General features: G+C 41.2%; 1 protein-coding gene across 3 annotated transcripts in view; it reads right to left on the bottom strand.

The window, feature by feature from the left end:
* Nucleotides 1-5,186: 5,186 nt before the first annotated feature.
* The window catches only part of LOC139370583 (serum response factor-like), a 33,110-nt gene continuing 17,087 nt past the window's right edge, over nt 5,187-21,209 (bottom strand). The window contains exons 3-8 of one of the 3 annotated variants that reach the window (XM_071110163.1): nt 16,157-16,412; nt 15,426-15,587; nt 12,694-12,798; nt 9,324-9,500; nt 8,431-8,507; nt 5,187-8,334 (exon numbers count right to left, since the gene is read on the bottom strand). In XM_071110163.1, coding sequence (XP_070966264.1) covers nt 8,248-8,334; nt 8,431-8,507; nt 9,324-9,500; nt 12,694-12,798; nt 15,426-15,587; nt 16,157-16,412 — 864 coding nt within the window. In that variant the 3' untranslated portion in view covers nt 5,187-8,247. Of the gene's footprint in view, nt 8,335-8,430; nt 8,508-9,323; nt 9,501-12,693; nt 12,820-15,425; nt 15,588-16,156; nt 16,413-21,209 lie in introns of all 3 variants that reach the window. The other 2 variants (XM_071110165.1, XM_071110164.1) reach the window with 2 other exon arrangements.

Consider the following 21,209-nt stretch of genomic DNA (forward strand, 5'->3'; position numbering starts at 1 on the left):
TTGAGCACAGCAAGTGTATAGTTACACCCAGTTAGCAAATCAGAAAAGTCAGAGTTTCCTAGTTCTGACTAGCACAGGAACGTGGCAATACAGAGAAGGAACGGTCAGATGCTTCATAATAGCTCGGAAGTGAAGCCGCACTAGGAGCCAAATTTGAAATGGAATAAATTGAATACATGGAGCAGGTTGGAAAAAAAATGCATTATAACACGGTTAAAAATTTCGGAAGGTCTGTCATCACCATTCATGTAATACATTAAATATATACATCAGACGGTATTGGGGAGCAATTTCATAGTTTTTTTCACGGTTACATTTCCAATTTCAATCTTATAGCAACCAACCCTATGCTTGGTATGACTGTTATGGGTAGAGCAGACCATTCGATATGCGCTTAATTTACATATTTATACACCCAAAATTCTAATTTCATCCCTTCCATGTATGTTTATTGGAGTTCCAATCCAAACACCCTCCATTTTATCTTGGTTCAATTTAGCTCCAGCGACTTCTTTGTATAAATTTAAATGATTGTTTCATCTATTCAACTCATCTTGATTTCTGATTATGACAGACACATCATCGGCATAAGCAAGTGAAGTGCGACAATGGGCTGTCTAGAGCTGGTGATAGTACCTTGAATACTTAGATCTTCTTTAATTCGCTTTAGAAGAGGGCTAGTAGCTATTACATGGAAGGCTGTGCTAAGTGGGCAACCCTGCTTTACCCCCCCCCCCCCCCCCCCCCCCCCCCTTTCAATTTCAAAATGTTCGGTCAGGAAACCATTTACATTAACTTGGACAATAGATCGGCTTACAGTAATTTAATCACATCAATTAATGGACTTGGGAACCCATAACATTTCATTACAAACCGTCAATATTCACATGAAACATCATTAAAAGCATTTTTCTCAATAAGACACAAAATGTAGAAATCACATTCAGATGTGGATGTAGTAATATCTTTCAAATCAAATGTATTTATATAGCCCTTCTTAAATCAGCTGATATCTCAAAGTGCTGTACAGAAACCCAGCCTAAAACCCCAAACAGCAAGCAATGCAGTTGTAGAAGCACGGTGGCTAGGAAAAACTTCCTAGAAAGGCCAAAACCTAGGAAGAAACCTAGAGAGGAACCAGGCTTTGAGGGGTGGCCAGTCCTCTTCTGGCTGTGCAGGGTGGAGATTATAACAGAACATGGCCACGATGCTCAAATGTTCATAAATGACCAGCATGGTCAAATAATAAGAATCACAGTAGTTGTCGAGGGTGCAGCAAGTCAGCACCTCAGGAGTAAATGTCAGTTGGCTTTTCATAGCCGTTCATTAAGAGTATCTCTACCACTTCTGCTGTCTCTAGAAAGTTGAAAACAGCAGGTCTGGGACAGGTCGAACAGGTCAGGGTTCCATAGCCACAGGCAGAGCAGTTGAAACTGGAGCAGCAGCACGGCCAGGTGGACTGGGGACAGCAAGGAGTCATCATGCCAGGTAGTCCTGAGGCATGGTCCTAGGGCTCAGGTCCTCCGAGCCATACAGATGTTGTCCCACATGAAACGCCCTTTGCTCTTTTTCTATTATGGTATCAAGAACCCCATTTATTCTGTTCATTATTATTTTCGCTAAGATCTTAATAGTCTAAATGTATTAATGACAGTCAGTGGCATGTATTCATGGATGCCAAGGGAAACCAGGCTTCCACAAAAAAAATGTGCCCCCAAAAAATGAATGTATCCTTCGTCTCTCGGTGTTTCATAATTTTCCTTCAGCGCCCTTCTGTCTCTGAATGTGTAGCCCATCTATCTGATGCTATCTGGTCAAAAAGAGTATGACGTTGTTGCCGCCCATAGCATTGAATGCAAGTGAAGCCAGCGAGCATCATTGAGCAAAACAGTGAGCTCAACTGGGAATGGTCCTGGCTCACCAAAAAAACAAAAGGTGGAAGCCAGTTTCGATTTAGCTTCACAAAAGCCAAACATCATAAACAAAAACATTTTGAATTGTTGCATCTTGTTCTGTTGTTGTCCTCCGGTGGCTAGATGGCTAGCAATCTTCTTTTTTTTTATTCCATTCTTTTACTTTTAGATGTGTGTATTGTTGTGTATTGTTAGATATTACTGCAGTGTTGGAGCTAGGAACACAAGCATTTCGTTACACCTGCAATAACATCCGCTAAACATGTGTATACGACCAATAACATTTGATTTGATGTGATTCTCTATACTGGCCAATGATTATAATTGTGATTCTGATACAACCATATATTCATACATTGTTCCACTGGCCTGAGAGGATGGAAATTCAATTTGTACAGTACCAGTCAAAAAAGTTGACACACCTACTGATTCAATTTTTTTATTTTTACTATTTTCTACATTATTATTGTACAGTGAAGATATCAAAACTATGAAATAACACATATGGAATCATGTAGTAACCAAAAAAAAAAGTGTTAAACAAATCAAAATATATTTCATATTTGAGATTCTTCAAAGTAGCCACCCTTTGCCTTGATGACAGCGTTGCACACGCTTGGCATTCTCTCAACCAGCTTCATAAGGTTGTCACTTGGAATACATTTCAATTAACAGGTATGCTTTATTTAAAGTTAATTTGTGGAATTTCTTTCCTTCTTAATGCGTTTAAGCCAATCAGTTGTGTTGTGAAAAGGTAGGGGTGGTATACAGAAGATAGCCCTATATGGTAAAATACCAAGTCCATATTATGGCAAGAACAGCTCAAATAAGCAAAGAGAAACGACAGTCCATTTTAGACAATACAGAAAATGTCAATTACTTTGGAAGTGGAGTCGCAAAAACCATCAAGCGCTATGATGAAACTAGCTCTCATGAGGACCGCCACAGGAAAGGAAGACCCAGAGTTACCTCTGCTGCAGAGGATAAGTTCACTAGAGTTAACTGCACCTCAGATTGCAGCCCAAATAAATGCTTCACAGAGTTTAAGTAACAGACACATCTCAACATCAACTGTTCAGAGGAGACTGCGTGAATCAGACCTTCATGGTCGAACTGCTGCAAAGTAACCACTACTAGGTAGCCTGGTGGGCAGGAGTGTTGAGCCAGTAACTGAAAGGTTGCTGGATCGAATCCCCAAGCTGACAAGGTAAAAATCTGTCGTTCTGCCCCTGAGCAAGGCAATTACCCACTGTTCCCCAGGCGCCGATGACGTGGATGTCGATTAAGGCAGTCCTCGCACATCTCTGATTCAGAGGGGTTGAGTTAAATGCATAAGACACATTTCAGTTGAATGCATTCAGTTGACTAGGTATCCCTCTTTCCCCTAAAGGACACAAATAATAAGAGACTTGCTTGGGCCAAAAAACACGAGCAATGAACATTAGACCAGTGGAAATCTGTGCTTTGGTCTGATGAGTCCAAATTTGATATTTTTGATTCCAACCGCCATGTCTTTCTGATGCGCAGAGTAGGTGAACGGATGATCTCCGCATGTGTGGTTCCCACCGTGAAGCATGGAAGAGGTGTGGGTGTGCTTTCCTGGTGACACTGTGATTTATCTAGAATTCAAGGCACACTTAACCAGCATGGCTACCACAGCATTCTGCAGCAATACGCCATCCCATCTGGTTTGAGCTTATTGGGACGATCAATTATTTTTCAACAGGACAAGTACCCAAAACACACCTACAGGCTGTGTAAGGGCTATTTGACCAATGAGAGTGATAGAATGCTGCATCAGATGACCTGGCCTCAACAATCACCCAACCTCAACCCAATTGAGATGGTTTGGGATGAGTTGGACCGCAGAGTGAAGGAAAAGCAGCCAACAAGTGCTCAGGATATGTGGTAACTCCTTCAAGACTGTTGGAAAAGCATTCCTCATGAAGCTGGTTGAGAGAATGCCAAGAGTGTGCAAAGCTGTCATCAAGGCAAAGTGTGTCTACTTTGAAGAATATAACATATATTTTGATTTGTTTAACACTTTTTTTGGTGACTACATGATTCCATGTGTGTTATTTCATAGTTTATCTTCACTATTAGTCTACAATGTAGTAATTAGTAAAAAATAAAAAATAAACACTTGAGTAGGTGTGTCCAAACTTTTGACTGGTACTGTAGCTAGATGTTAACTAGCTTGCTCTTTATTGTACATTAAATAAAATTTGACGAGCGAGCAAGCATTTTAGCCAGGTAGCTTAGGACAAGGAGGATGGTATTGGCGTTTCTCTATAAGTAGGGTGAGTCAACATGTTTTTCTACTTAGGCACACACACACACACACACACACACACACACACACAGAACATGGACAGCCACATGATATTTAGCTTACGATGATTGGACTAAATTGTTTTTGGTATATTTTAGTTGTCACTGTATTAGACTAAGCATAAGCGATTTGATAATGTTGAAATGGTACTGGATTAGTGGAGGCAGCTCCTGTTTTCTTTGAAACTAGTGATCTAAATCAATAGTTGTTTAGTAGTCCGAACATGTGGGAAACATTAACTTGATTGACCATGCTGTCGGTCATATTCCTGTGTTACATGCAATATGCTTTGTGGACTCCTCCAAATAGATATTTCTCTCCGGTTTTATGATGAAACTAAGGCGTTCAATTTATTTTGCCACTGTCTTATTGTTTCTGGTTTATGCCTTGATCACACCTACAGTATTTTTGCGTTTTGGTACACCAGAAGTACCATAACGCTTTGATCCCACCAACAGCATTATTGAGCAAAATGATAAGCAGCATCATCTGGATGTGTGTGCAACAAAAGTTCAACATTCACCTTCTGCTACCATTTCTGTCAAGCTGAATAAATCCAACCTATGCACCACACAGAAAGCACTGAAACTGCCTCTGCAAGGCAATGCTGCAAGGCAAATTCAGTGTTGCATTGGTATTGAATGTACTTAAAGTGTACAAATTATTTAACTAGGCAAGTACGCTAAGAACAAATTCTTAATTATTGGCCTACACCGGCCAAAGCATAACCAGGACGCTGGGCCAAAGCCTAACCAGGACGACGCTGGGCCAATTGTGCGCTGCCCTATGGGATTCCAGATCACAGCCGGTTGTGATACAGCATGGAATCGAACCGGGGTCTGTAGTGCCACCTCTAGATACAGTGCCCTAGACCGCTGCGCCACTCGGGAGCCCATATTATGGTGTGTTTTCCAGTTAGTTTCATACAGGAAGCGGGGAAATATTGGTGTCCAACTACAAACATTTTTTTATTCATACATTTCAATTGAAGAATATATATTTGACATAGGTGACAATGGTTAACAGTCAAAAATCATCTCAGAAGATGTTCAAGTGGTAGAGAATGTGGGCATAAAGCTGTGTGTCTTTGTTCAGGCAAGCCAAGTGATAGACAGTGGTGCTTGCCCTTCAAGGATTCGCACAAAAGTAAAATTAACATTATTACCTATTAAACAGTTTGATGTTGTTGCTTTCCCTCATGAAGGCAATGGTTGAGCCCAAGAGAACCACACTGATAAATACTGACTTGATGATTTCCTCTTTAAAAACCACACTTGTGCAGTTCTACTAACACCCAACATGCAGAGCAGATTTCTAAAATATGGGCTAAACAGGTTTTGATATGATAGTTTTTCTTCCATTTCGTGCCTAAGGAACAACACAGATAGTTAGATCTTCAAAATCCTGGAATATGTCTACGACAATCTAGACTGGCATAGGGTATGATACTGTAAGGTACTAAGACAATGTCCTTCAATATTGAAATCGTAACCAGCATCCTGTAATAGTTCAGTAGTTGATGGGAAATACAGTACTATCTACGCAGCAACACAGCAAGTGCTGTACATTTACACAGAGAAGAGAAAAAGTGCCTGCGTCAGTCTTCCAGATGAACTCTGTGATGTTCTAAAGTAATTCCTTAACCTACAGCATGATAGGGCATTACCTAAACCAGTGGTGGTACCCTGCCAGTGTACAAGGGCAAGTCAGTGTATCGGCCCACTCTAGCACAGCATAGAAGTGTAGCACAGTCAAGCTACATGGCAGAGTCAGTGCAGAGTCATAGATGTACAAATATGTGAATCTGACATAAGCTTGATTTTGAAAGGTAATGCTTTGTTTCTGTGTACATACACAGTTGAAGTCAGAAGTTTACATACAAGTTTTAATGACTCCAATCTAAGTGTTTTTCAACCACTCCATACATTTCTTGTTTACAAACTATAGTTTTGGCAAGTCAGTTAGGACATTACTTTGTGTATGACAAGTAATTTTTCCAACAATTGCTTACAGACAGATTATTTCACTTACAATTCACTGTATCACAACTCCAGTGGGTCAGAAGTTTACATACAATAAGTTGACTGTGCATTTAAACAGCTTGGAAAATTCCAGAAAATGATGTCATGGCTTTAGAAGCTTCTGATAAATGATGTCAATTAGCCTAAGTCAATTGGAGGTGTACCTGTGGATGTATTTCAAGGCCTACCTTCAAACTCAGTGCCTCTTCGCTTGACATCATGGGAAAAAGCAAAGAAATCAGCCAAGACCTCAGAAAACAATTGTAGACCTCCACAAGTCTGGTTCATCCTTGGGAGCAATTTCCAAACGCCTGAAGGTAGCACGTTCATCTGTACAAACAATAGTACGCAAGTATAAACACCATGGGACCACGTAGCCGTCATACCGCTCAGGAAGGAGACAATCTCTAGGAGACCGAGCACAACGCACGGTGGTGCAAAAAGTGCCAATCAATCCCAGAACAGCAGCAAAAGGAACTTGTGAAGATGCTGGAGGAAACAGGTACAACAGTATCTATATCCACAGTAAAATGAGTCCTATATCAACATAACCTGAAAGGACACTCAGCAAGGAAGAAGCCACTGCTCCAAAACTGCCATAAAAAAGCCAGACTACGGTTTTCAACTGCACATGGGGACAAATATTGTAATTTTAGGAGAAATGTCCTCTGGTCTGATGAAACAAAAATAGAACTGTTGAGCCATAATGACCATTGTTATGTTTGTAGGGAAAAGGGGGAGACTTGCAAGCCCGAAGAACACCATCCCAACCACGGGGGTGGCAACATTGCTGCAGGAGGGACTGGTCCACTTCACAAAATAGATGGCATCATGAGGAAAGAAAATTATGTGGATATATTGAAGCTACATCTCAAGAAATCAGTCAGGAAGTTAAAGCTTGGTCACAAATGGGTCTTCCAAATGGACAATGACCCCAAGCATAGTGGCAAAACGGCTCAAGGACAACAACGTCAAGGTATTGGAGTGACCATAACAAAGCCCTGACCTCAATCCTATAGAAATTGTGGGCAGAACTGAAAAACCTTGTGCGAGCAAGGAGGCTTACAAACCTGACTCAGTTACACCAGCTCTGTCAGGAGGAATGGTCCAACATTCACCCAACTTATTGTGGGAAGCTTGTGGAAGGCTACTTAAAACATTTGACCCAAGTAGAACAATTTAAAAGGCAATGCTACCAAATACTAATTTAGTGTATGTAAACTTCTGACCCACTGGAATTGTGATGAAATAAAAAGATTCTTATTCTGATATTTCACATTCTTAAAATAAAGTGGTGATCCTAACCGACCTAAAATAGGGCATTTTTACTAGGATTAAATGTCAGGGATTGTGAAAAACTGAGTTTACAATGTATTTGGCTAAGGTGTACGTAAACTTCCGACTTCAACTATATATATTTATTTAACTGTATTATCAGCGAGTTGATACTGGCATCAATTGCACATTTCCCCCCAGAAATTAAATAAAAATGATATGATTACCCTAATGACAGCAACTGGTATTGTAAAGTTATCATTCATATGCCAACATAAGAAAAAATTTAAGTAATCAACATTAAGATGCACAGGGGGCTTAAAAGAGAATACACTCGTAAGAAGAACAATATCAAAACCTCTTCAGTTCAAATACATACAACCGGTATGTGCACACCCTACACGTCTCCGATTGAAATGTGAAGCTGTAGCCTCAGCAATATGTGGATATGTCAAGCCAAGAAACTCTCGCAGAGAAAGAAAATAAAAGACAAATATACAAAGTAAAATGGCAGCACCACACCTCAATTCTCTGTAAAACCAGTGTGTGCATGTTCTTACAAGGTTTATTTAAAAAAAACTAAATGATTGCGGTGAAAAGGCAGTAATAAATAGGGGGTGGCAGTCTGTTGGCAAGGCGTCAGTGATCCCCTGGCGTGTGTGCATTCAAATGTGTGTCTTGGTAAAGCAGTCTATATGTGGGCGGGTCAATCGTCCTTTGAGTGATGGGCGTCCAGGTTGACCACTTGAAGCTCTGTGAGGTTGCTGCTGCTTGACTGCTGACCAATCACCATCTACAGGTCAAAAGGAGAGGGATTAGGTGACATTAATGTTGAAGTGACAATAATGACAGTAGCGTTGTGGTGACAGAGGGACATGGGTGTCATTACCGGGTGGAGCTGCACTGCCGACACAGGGATCTGAACAGTTCCAGGATGTCCTGTGAGGAACACCTGCGATACAGCACCTGGGGGGGGGGGGGGGGGGGAAGAGTCCAATAAATGAATAGCGCATATACGATCCAGTAGGGTTGGCCGAGATTACGATGCCACCATGCAGTAAAGAGCAGAGTCAGGCAGCACACAGCAGGGGTAGTGCATGGGTGACATTCTGAGAAAATTGCCTATATTCCTATTTGTTATAGCCCATTTCAATAAATGTTATATTTACAGAATGCAAGAGCACAATGTAGACAGAGCTAAGAGTTTCACCGAAGCAGCACATCGGCCACGCTAAAAACTAATGGGGAGAAAAAAAATGGTTACATAATATTGCAATATTTTTTGGACGACAGTATAGATATTTGACTCCAACTAGCTAGCGCTAACCGGCTCTACCTGCACGTAAACTCCGGTATTTGTTATCCTATAGCTGACTGATCAAAACTTGTTGTTTTCTCGTGTGCTCAAGTCTCTCTACAGCTGACATAGATAGACTATACCAAACATTAGGAACACCTTCCTACTTACATTTGTACTACTTTAATACACATAAGGGAAATTGTCCCAATACTTTTGGTGCCCCAAAATGGAGGGGGTCTATGTACAAAAAGTGCTATAATTTCTAAACGGTTCACCCAGCATGGATGAAAATACCTGCAAATTATTATTGGCAATCTGCATTTTAACCTCAGTCATTGTGTCATTTCAAATCCAAATTCTGGAGTACAGAGCCAAAAACAACAAAAAAAAAGTTGTTAAAAGTTGTGAACCAATACTTTTGGAGCTCACTGTATATCAGTGCCCTGTTAGGCCAGCTGTGGTGTCTGGACTGATTGGCTCACCGGGGTCATGGGACTGCGTATGGGCTGTCTGTGGGAAGGTGTTGAGCACGGTCAGACTGCCGTCGCCCAACGAGGTCGTAGGTGTGGCGTACATGACAGTGTGGGCGCCGGGGTACATCATGTGACCACCCATCGATGAGGGCACCGAGGACGTGACGATGGTGGTGGGGAGGCTCACTGGAGCAGGGAGACAGGACAACACGGGCAATGAGGTGTGCATATCAATATTCTGTAAGGTTCATTTATAATGAATAATAACCTATAATTATGAATGGTGACTTCAACATGTAGAATAGGTCATAGTGAAATGAAAACTGTTAATAAAAAGGCAACTAAGGCCAAAAATAGAGCCTGCATATCACTTGTACTGCAAGTACATGACATTTCTTTGACACTTATCAATGTAACAAATGACCACATACATACCACAATCAAGCATTTAATACAATTAGTTACCTTTGGTTTTCAGATGGAATACTGCTGTTTGATCTCCCCACCTTCGTGCCTTTCACATTTCTATATCCACCCTTCCAGTGGGATCAACATTATCCACATTTATGGTATCAAAACTATCCTAATCAGTACCTTTGAGTTTGGAAAAACTGTTTCACAACCAAATCTCTATTATAGAAGGTGGTCCAGACACCTTTGTGATTTCACGTTTTTGAGAAACACAAAAAGGGAATATAACATTGCGGATAAAGTTAGGAATGAGAATTTCATTTGTACAACCTCTAAAGCTGCCGCGGTCATCTCCCTCTTCAAAAGGGGGAGACACTCTAGACAAAAACTGTTACAGTCCTATATCCATCCTACCCTGCCTTTCTAAGGTCGTCGAAAGGCAAGTTAAACAGATCACCGACCATTTCAAATCCCACTGTACCTTCTCCGCTATGCAATCTGGTTTCCGAGCTGGTCATGGGTGCACCTCAGCCACGCTCAAGGTCCTAAACGATATCATAATCTCCATCGACAAAAAGACAATACTGTGCAGTCGTATTCATCAACCTGGCTAAGGCTTTCAACTCTGTCAATCACCACATTCTTATAGGCAGACTCAACAGCCTTGGTTTCTCAAATGACTGCCTCGCCTGGTTCACCAACTACTTCTCAGATAGAGTTCAGTGTGTCAAATCGGAGGGCCTGTTGTCCAGACCTCAGGCAGTCTTCTATGGTGTTGCCACAGGGTTCAATTCTCTGGCTGACTCTTTTCTCTGTATACATCAATGATGTCGCTCTTGCGGCTGGTGATGCTCTGATCCACCTCTACACAGACGACACCATTCTGTATACTTCTGGCCCATTTTTGGACACTGTGTTAACTAGCCTCCAGACGAGCTTCAATGCCATTACAACACTCCTTCCGTTGCCTCCAACTGATCTTAAATGCAAGTAAAACTAAGTGGATGCTCTTCAGAAATTGTTTGCCCGCACCCACCTGCCCGACTAGCATCACTACTCTGGACGCTTCTGACATAGAATATATGTGGACAACTACAAATACTAGGTGTCTGGTTAGACTATAAACTCTCCTTCCAGACTCATATTAAGCATCTCCAATCCAAAATAAAATCATCTTCCTATTTCGCAACAAAGCATCCTTCACTCATGTTGCCAAACACACTCTCGTAAAACTGACTATCCTACCGATCCTTGACTTTGGCGATGTCATTTACAAAATAGCCTCCAACACTCTACTCAGTAAATTGGATGCAGTCTATCACAGTGCCATCTGTTTTGTCACCAAAGCCCCATATATTACCCACCACTGCGACCTGTATGCTCTCGTTGGCTGGCCCTCGCTTTATATTCGTTGCCAAACCCACTGGCTCCAGGTCATCTATAAGTCCTTATTGGGTAAAGCCCTGCATTATCTCAGCTCACTGGTCACCATAGCAGCACCCACCCATAGCACACGCTCCAGAAGGTATATTTCGCTGGTCACCCCCAAAGCCAATTCCTCCTTTGGCCGCCTTTCCTTTCAGTTCTCTGCTGCCAATGACTGGAACAAATTGCAAAAGAAAATCACTGAAGCTGGAGACATATCTCCCTCACTAACTTAAGCAACAGCTATCAGAGCAGCTTACAGATCATTGCACCTGTACATAGCCCATCTGTAAATAGCCCATCCAACTACCTCATCCCCATATTGTTACTTATTTTATTTAAATAAAACAAATCTCTACTTGCACATTCATCTTCTGCACATCTATCACTCCAGTGTTAATTTGCAAAATAATTACTTCGCCACTACGGCCTATTTATTGCCTTACCTCCCTAATCTTTCTCAAAAACATGTGAAATCACAACAAGGTGTCTGGACCCTTCTATAACATGCCATTGACATCAAAATAGGGATTTGGTTGTAAAAAAAAGAGAGGAAACTTCTCCTTTAAATAATTTTAACGATGTGTATGAACCCTGGATGACTGACAGGGAGAGCTGTATTGAAGCCACAACGCAGCCATTTTGGTTCCTTTAGAAATGCATTAATTAAATGTCGACATTCATTTGACAAGTATATTCTATTACAGACACCTTAATGCATACTTTTAAAATTATATTATGTGAACTGAACATTTTAAAACCTTCCGTTGGTCAATACATAGCATCAGCAATCCAGTGTTTATATATACACACACATCATTGGTTAATCTTGATTAAAAAAGGTCAGATTGGATTACCAAATCCCAATGATCAGAATCATTTTAGTTTTTCTGTTTTGAAATACCAAAATCAAACATTTAATCCAATCCGATTGCCGAAATCAGAAAAGTTTTGAAAAATTGGGTTTACTCCATCAAAATCTGTCAACGATAAGCAGACCACCTGCCTTCCCGCCATTGGGACGACTCCCATTGTTAGGGCGGAGACAAGACCATCTCATCATTATATACAGTATTTCTGCCTATGTGAACAAGCAATTACCATAATGTTCATACCTGTCCAGTCCTTTCAAAACTACAGGAATGCCTAGTGAGGAAGAGCTAGAGCCTAGAGGTCGATTTCAGATTAAATTGCCACTGAGAAGTAGCACTCATGTCAGTCTCTCTATTGTCCCCTCTAGATTGGGCTACTGCTCTGCTGCACCCGTCATTCCAGACCCTCCTCCTTGGGATTGGATCCATCAATTTCATTATTACATCTACTTGTAAACAGACCGCTGCTTGTCGCATTTGAAAGTGGGGTAAATAGCCTACTAGTCATCATATAGCAATTTAACATGAAACTTTTCCCCCCTCTCCTCATAATACTAATAATATTATCGCAGTGCTGTTCCCCCCCTAACTCAAATCACATTGGCATAACAGTAAAATGGCTCATAAGCACAGACAGGCTGCTGTGATAGTGTATAGTTGTTGTTGTTTACCTGTGGAGCTGCTTGTGATGTGGGAGAGGTCACTGTGGCTCACAGAGCTCTGCTGACTGCTGGGGTGAACCTGAATGGCCTGCAGCTGCTGGCCCATCCCTCCACCTGAGAAAGACGCACACATACCTAGAGTGAGAATATTAATTTTCCATTCAACCATTCTGCTATTTTTGCACACTCATTATAGAGGTCAAGTTTGCATGTTACCTCTGCTAGGTACATCACTACAGTTGGGTGGTAAATATGAACGGGTTAGTTATGAGTGTGTACCAGTGAAGTGGACCACTTAAGTGGCTGAGCAAGGGTTAACTGACCTACCGAAAAGTAACACAGAATCCCCGTCTATACAGCTGTCATATTTGCTATTTAACACAAAAAATGTGTTCCATTTTCAACCGTTGTGATTTTACAAATTAAGTACTTGTGATATTCCTACTGACAATTTTAAAGAATGTGCACAGCTGTTAGCCTACTTTCACTACAGTTCATGAAGATGAACACCAAGTGAGATATAAAACTGACACAAGCAATGTTCCATCTAAGCTGCATGCGTCCGCTGACAGAAGCACGAGACTCAACTTTCTAGAGTTTTCCCTGTTCGTTAACACTATCAATGTTTCCCTTTACTGTGGCAATTGTGATCGAATCAACGCAATATTACTCACTTTTAATGCAACATACCGAAACAAAAACTATGCATGACTTTGAATGCAAAACTAACTACGTAAGAGATTCTGTTGTAGGCAGAACGCATCAGAGTAGGAATCTATCGCATTGACACACGACTCAGCCCATACTCTACACAGACCGGTGCAGATATCCAATCAGAGTTGCAGTAGGCCTGAATGCAAATATACCATTGCCATACAGTAGATGGATCTGGGAAATTTACTTTGAACTGGACTGTGTTAAAAGCATGAGCGATTGTGAGTAGATGTGCTTGTTTTGAGATCGAAGTAAGAGCTGCATGTAGCCACATGTGCACATTTTGTTCATATCCTTTGCTAGTTAGTGAGTTATTAGCCCAGTTATAGATCATTTAAAGTCAGCAATGGGGGTGTGATTGCTTCCTACAAGAGTACAAAAAAAGTGTACCTTTCTAAACAAAGGGGTAGAGTTATATTGTGAGACAGGCTTGAATAAGTTTAGTAGCCAATAGGCAGAGGGGAGCATAATTTGTCTGATTCTCTGTAATAATGGAATGGGAATAATAATGTATTTTATTTTGTAAAGTGCATTATTGCATTAAACACCACAAGATTTTCAGTCACCTCCTCGTCTGAAGGACAAGTGGATAAACAGGTTAATGTCAAGCCCTGCAGCGTCTCATGGAATGTAGACCTACATTGAACACCACCCATTGGCTGCTACTGAAGGCTGAATGATAGCTGTTCTATCACTGTGCTAGAAGTTTATGGGATGCATTTTCTCCATTGTTTTTGATGGTAGGCCACTCTGGTAGGCCTACTTTATGCTCAAATAGCCACAGTAGCCTACTTGGCCACTTAAAACTAACTTAAAGTAGCTATAGCCTCAGTGTTCACAGTAACCGCACGCTGGATGTTTTCACAACGTTCAAGTGCAGAAAAAAAACAAAACATTGGACACAAGTGTGGAACTTTTTCAACTCCCGCTTCTCCCCCATTCGCTAAGACAACTGATAAAACCCTGGAGGGGGTTATTTTTAACCCTGCTCAAAAAATAACGTGGCTTTGTCCACATATGCAAGCCGACGCCCCATCTTTTCTATTTCTTGTGATAACAGTAGTGCTACTACACACAATCAGTAACAGCCTTAATGCGCGCGCGTCCCCCCCCCCACACACAACCTCATTCAGTAACAAACACTGACCAGTGAACAGACTAAAATATCCTCTCTCCCATATTCCTGTCCCCATCTACACACTGACTGCTACTCCTCCCGCTCCTCGTCCCTAAAATATAGCTACTGTTTACCCTTCCATGAGTCTTTATTATCCATCCTTATTGCCTCCCTTTGTCCCGTCAACAAATGAGGCCTCTCCTGTGACTGTTTGCAAGCAGAGCACCATATTTAAACCTCATAAGAGTTCATTCAAACCTGCTATCTCACAGCATTGTAAATGTTAGTTTTTTTGTGCCTTTATCGATATGTAAAGAGATAGACTAAAGCCCAGGAAGAGACACTGATGCAAGCTCAAACAAACATACAGAGAGAGACAGAGATGCATAGAGGGACAGTGAGGCAAAGGCAAACCTAGAAAAGGACGCTAACAGACAGGCATGGAGATACAGTTCTGAACAGCGACAAGAGATAGCTACAGAGAAATTACTGGGATCCTAGATGCAAACAAACCGGGCTCAATTTGAAGACACTCGACACAATCTTAGAGTGAGAGATGCATGCAGACAGAGAGCGATAAACCCTAAATCCCAAGTCAACCCCTGGGTGTAGATCGGAGAAGATCGGATGTGTGTAGCAATAGTGGTAGCTCCATCATGTCCTCTGATAGGTAAGGCAAAATAACAAAATTGGTTAAGCTGTACACTTAAGGTGGCTGCGGTCGCACAGAGAATAAATGAATCATTGAAGATTATTTATGTTGTGCAGACCATTTCATTAAAAGGCAGAATTGTTGCCATATTGCTTGCCAAAAGTGTAGATAGGGGTTGATTTGCAATTCAAGGAGAGTTGATGCTTGGAAGTGTCGTGGCATGGAAACAAAACGCGGCGGGGTGAAGAAGCCCCTGACCTGTGAGCGAGACAGTTGCAGGTAGGCGGAGCAGGGTGGTCTGCTGGCCCTGCTGTGTGTGCCCTGCGGTAGCGGTGGTGATGCTGGTCTGGGCCAAGGGGCCCTGGAGGGCCTGCAGGTGACTGAGAGGAATGGTGTGCGTGCCAGGGGGAAGCGTTGCGCCTAGAGGACGCGCAGAGAAAATTAGCGGTGCACAGGTCTCTCGCAGTGGAACCGGCACATAGACCAAGAAAACTCAAAACACATAACACAGTGAGAAAGACCAAGAAAGAGGGAAAACGGACACAACCACACAAACAAAAACAGCCACATAACACAGCATGACTGACAAAACATACTCAAACACAGTCAGACATAACACAGCCTCACAGACAGAACAAAGCCTCAGACAAAATACAGACAGCTTAACAGAAAAATACAGTTACAGAAAAAAACACAGCCAGACAAAGTCACAGACAACAAAACACTGTCAAAACACAGCCATGCACACAAAACAGACAAACCACATGCACAAACACACACAGCCAAAAAGCCCCAGAGGAAAACATTTTTTATTGGGGTGCAATATTCTCAAAAACTATTTAAAAAAAAAATACAATTCTGAAGCAAGGGAACAATTCAGGGGGGTGAACAGAAGTAAACAAAGTTGGGTGCAACATGGAGGGGGTAAATGATAAGGCAAAGAAAGTGGGATTAAAAAAAACAAAAACAGGATACCCCCCTTCACTCACCGGACATGAGGGTGAACCCTCCGGGTAGCATGACGCTCGTTGACGTGGCCGAGGTCTTCAGCACCGTGCCGTTGGCACTGCTGGTGGCACTGTGAGTATTGATGCCCGCTGAGACCTGCCAGCAGGTGGCAGGGATGCTGTTCTGCAAGTGCATGGCCACAGAGGAGGAGGAAGTGGAGGATGAGGAGGTCGACGTGGGTTGGGTGTTGACACCGGCAGGCAGATTGGCCATGGTGAACGTCGGCTTCATCATGTCCTGAGAAATGGAGAAAGCAGGAGAGATATTTACGATATTGATGCATTTGAAGAGAGTCTACTTACATAGCTTATGATATGTAGATAATTTGATAGCCAAATTTATACAGATAAGGGGATGTACCAACCAAATGTATTTTCTTTTTCTCATGCCAAAAAACAATGCAGATAAATTATGCGCTCTGTCCATCTCAGTCAGCACAGTTGGAGTGTTTTTAGATTTGACAAGTTGCTGATACACGTCAAGGATTCCATTGAAGGGCTAAGCTTCAACTCCTGGACACAAGTAGTTTGTGAGCAAGCTGGCATGCTAACTATCTTTATGAAAATCAAGCAAAGCAAATTTGAGTCTGGGGATGGGAGGGGAGAGACAGGGATGAGGTGAGATTCAATTTCGAACAAACAATGCTGGGAAATAATTATTGAGGCGTAAGACTCCTCGCTTGAATTGGCAAACTATCAAAGAAATAGTTGAATATGCTCATGTAGCTCTCCAAGATCAAAGTCAAATTAGCTCGCTTGCTTTGGTAGCAATTGTCAAGTAAAAAATATATACTGTCCGTAAAATGTATATAGTATGTATAAACTGAAATTAGAAGCCTAAATAGTGTTGTCCATTAGTTTACTCCAATTAGGGGAGGGAGGGTAGAGTTAGTAAATAATCTAATGAAAATATATTTAAGATAATATACCGTGCATTCGAAAGGTATTCAGACCCCTTCCTTTTTCCACATTGTTTCGTTACAGCCTTATTTTAACATGGATTAAATTAAAAGTTTCCCACATCAATCTACACACAATACACCATAACGACAAATCAGAAACTAAGAGCAAACCAGATGGGATGGCGTATCGCTGCAGAATGCGGTGGTAGCCATACTGGTTAAGTGTGCCTACAATTCTAAATAAATCACAGACAGTGTCACCAGCAAAGCACCTCCACACCTCCTCCTCCATGTTTCACGGTGTGAACCCCACATGCGGAGATCATCCGTTGACCTACACTGCATCTCACAATGACAAATCTAAAATTTGAACTCAGACCAAAAGGACAGATTTCTTGGCACAAGAAAGTCTCTTCTTATTTGTGCCCTTTAGAAGTGATTTCTCCACCGCAATTTGACCACGAAGGCCTGATTCACACAGTCTGCTCTGAACAGTTGATGTTGAAATGTTTCTTACTTGAACTCTGTGAAACATTTATTTGGGCTGCAAGTTCTGAGGCTGGTAACTCTAATGAACTTATCCTCTGCAGCAGACGTAACTCTGGGTCTTCCTTTCCTGTGGCGGTCCTCATGAGAACCAGTTTCATCATAGCTCTTGGATGGGTTTTTGCGACTCCACTTAAAGAAACATTCGAAGTTCTTGAAATGTCAAGATTTACTTTAAGACATGGTCAGTCATGAAGGACTGTCATTTCTCTTTGTTTATTTGAGCCGTTGTTGCCATAATATGGACTTGGTCTTTTACCAAATAAAGCTATATTCTGTATGCAACCTCCATCTTGTCACAACACAGCTGATACATTCATTTGTGGAATTTATTTTCTTCTTAACTTTTAACAAGGCACACCTGTTAATTGAAATGCATTCCAGGTGACTATCTCGTGAAGCTGGTTGAGAGAATGCCAAGAGTGTGCAAAGCTGTCAAGGCAAAGGGTGGCTACTTTGAAGAATCTCAAATATATTTTGATTTGTTTAACACTTTATTTTTGGTTACATATGATTCCATGTGTGTTATTTCAAAGTTTTGATGTCTTCACTATTATTCTACAATGTAAAAAATAATACAAATAAAGAAAAACCCTGGAATGAGTAGGTGTGTTCAAACGTTTGACTGGTACGCACACACATTTTTAAATATATGGGGGATTGGAAATGATGCAGACAATTACATTGTGGCTTCTATCAATCTATCTGCAATATTAAAGCCGATTTACCCCTAAAAAAATATATATAAAATGCAACGTGGAGTGTTGGTCCCATGTTTCATGAGCTGAAATACAAGATAAACATTTTTCCAAACGCACAAAAAGCTTATCTCAAATGTTGGGCACAAGTTTGTTTTCGTACATGTTGGTGAGCATTTCTATACGTATTTCTGAGTAATAAAACTATTTTATGGGGGAAAACTTTGATTGCAGTGGCACCGCCATGGGAGCCAGTCATATAAAATCTATAGATTAGGGCTTAATGAATTTATTTAAATTTACTGACTTCTTATGAACAGTAACTCAGTAAAATCTTTGAAACTGTTGCATGTTACATTATATTTTGGTTCAGTATAGTGTAGATCAGGGGTGTCAAACTCATTCCATGGAGACCCAAGTGTCTGCAGGTTTTTTTCTCTTTTTGAATTTCAATTAAGCCCTAGACAACCAGGTGGGGAGTTCCTTACTAATTAGTGACCTTAATTCTTCAATCAAGTTCAAGGGAGGAGAAAAAACCCAAAGACACACGGCCGTCTGTGGTGTAGAGAATCATTGTACCATCTGAACCGATGCGAATGATATTTTCCATAACCAAAAATATTGTATTTTAAGCTGCTGTACAAAACTTTTAACCGCTACGGGATGGGCATCTCTAAACCGGGACGGTTGTTGCTAACGTGCGCGAATGTGACTAGAATGACGTTGTATACAACAACCAACTTTCCGGGACATAGACATATGGGCAGAAAGCTTAAATTACTGTTAATCTAAATGCAGTGTCCAATTAACAGTAGCTATTACAGTGAAAAAAAGACCATGCTATTGTTTGAGGAGTGCACAACAACAAAACATTTATCACGGCAACAGGTTTGATACATTCCCCTCTGAAGGTAAATAATGTACTTCCATTCAGTAATCTTGCTCTGATTTGTCATCCTGAGGGTCCCAGACATAAACTGTAGCATAGTTTTGTTTGATAAAATACATTTTTATGTTCAAATGTAGGACCTGGTATCTACAGTTTGACCCCACAGCTGTCTCTGGCTCCACACCAACCCTGCTCAGACATCTAGATGTGTGAAAGTGTATAAGCTAATTATCCATTATGTATGACATTCCTGGGAGTGTGTCAACTTAAAGTTTTTATGACCATTGCATTTTTGTATGTTCTCTATAGTTATGTACTTAAATGTATACATTTATCAATTCGACACATTTGGGCAAACTCCTGGCAGACTTGATACATAATAGTGCACAGTAATGTAATTCTTCAGTCTGAAACTTTGCACACATCTAAATTACAGCTAGACTCCCACCTTAAAGTATGGCCTTCCTCTTGCATCTCAAAGATGATGGGGGGGGGGGGGAGATTCATGTTTTTTTGTTTGTATTATCTTCTACAAGAGCTAAGGCGTTAAATTCTCCTACATTAACTTCACATTTCCACACACTTCAAAGTGTTTCCTTTCTAATGGTATCAGGAATATGCATATCCTTGCTTCAGGTCTTGAGCTACAGGCACTTAGATGTGGGTGTGTCATTTTAGGCGAAAATGGTAAAAAATCAAAATAAAAGGGTACAATCCTTATGCAGGTTTTTAACTTAAGTAAAAAAGACCCCCCCCAAAAAAACTTAAGTACAGCAAGCATAGAAATAGCGCATATAAAAACAGATATACTGCTTCATAGACTTGCCTTCAATGAGAATGACAGATTTATAACACACATTTATATGTGAATTTGGCCAGGTCACCCAAACGTGACATATTGCAGCTTTAAGTGAATCAGGTGTTAAATGAGACGAAAAGGAGACTGGAGTGCCACTTTAATAGTTGCCATGTACTTTCTGAGCTTGCATTGGGTGTATTCACGGTCAACTGCACTGTTAACGTGTGTCCAGTTTGTAGCGCATCGGAGAGCAAAATGCAGATGTGTGCCGCAGTCCTACTCAGATGTGACTGTTGGGCTTAGTAATAAACAAAAGATCATGCAAAGGGGAAACCTGTACAGCAATACTTGGGCAGTAGGCTGGCTGGCTTCTAGTCAACTGCAGGACATGTCAAGTGTGCCGACAGCAATGCTGCATTCAGCCGCACCTTTGTTCCAGCAGCGCTAAAAATTAACGTTTGAAGCGCTTATGTTAATGTCAAAATAACATTCGTTAGTGGTGAAACTTATTTCTATTGAATATACAGTCAGAAACCTAATTAAATGATCAATGATTCACATACACACAAAAAAAAAACATACAAAAGGAAAAAAATATATATTTAAGAAAACAGTATTGAATTGAAGGTACAGCATGTAAAATGAACCTGTATCAAACTCAACGATGGGACATTTTAACCATGGCCGTTTTTGGGGGCCCACAGGGAGGTACTACTTCAGGGGTGCAAACTCATTCCACGGAGGGCCGAGTGTCTTAAGTTTTGTTTTTCCCCTTTCAATTAAAACCTAGACAACCAGGTGAGGGGAGTTCCTTACTAATTACAAGGTAGGAGCGAAAACCCGCAGACACTCGGGCCTCCGTGGAATGAGTTTGACACATGTACTACCTGAATGTGTCCAATTAGAACAAAAATTGTTGCTTCCTGGTTTGCAAAACGTTTTGCTACGGTGTGCCCTACTGAACACAATCCTGTTGGGGAATGGAGTGTTTGAGTTAGTACGTACTAACATATTGAACAGACGCAACTGACCGCATGAATTGTCTTGCATTCATTATCGTGCATTCTAGTCTAGGGCACTTGGTTTCCTTTTCTTTCTAGAGGACATCTACAGCCTGGATTTATTTTTAATTTTTAATCCCAGGCCCCCGTCCCCTCAGGAGGCCTTTTGGTAGGCTGTCATTGTAAATAAGAATGTGTTC

This window comes from Oncorhynchus clarkii, chromosome 17 (genome assembly GCF_045791955.1).
Source record: "Oncorhynchus clarkii lewisi isolate Uvic-CL-2024 chromosome 17, UVic_Ocla_1.0, whole genome shotgun sequence".
Taxonomy (NCBI): Eukaryota; Metazoa; Chordata; class Actinopteri; order Salmoniformes; family Salmonidae; genus Oncorhynchus; species Oncorhynchus clarkii.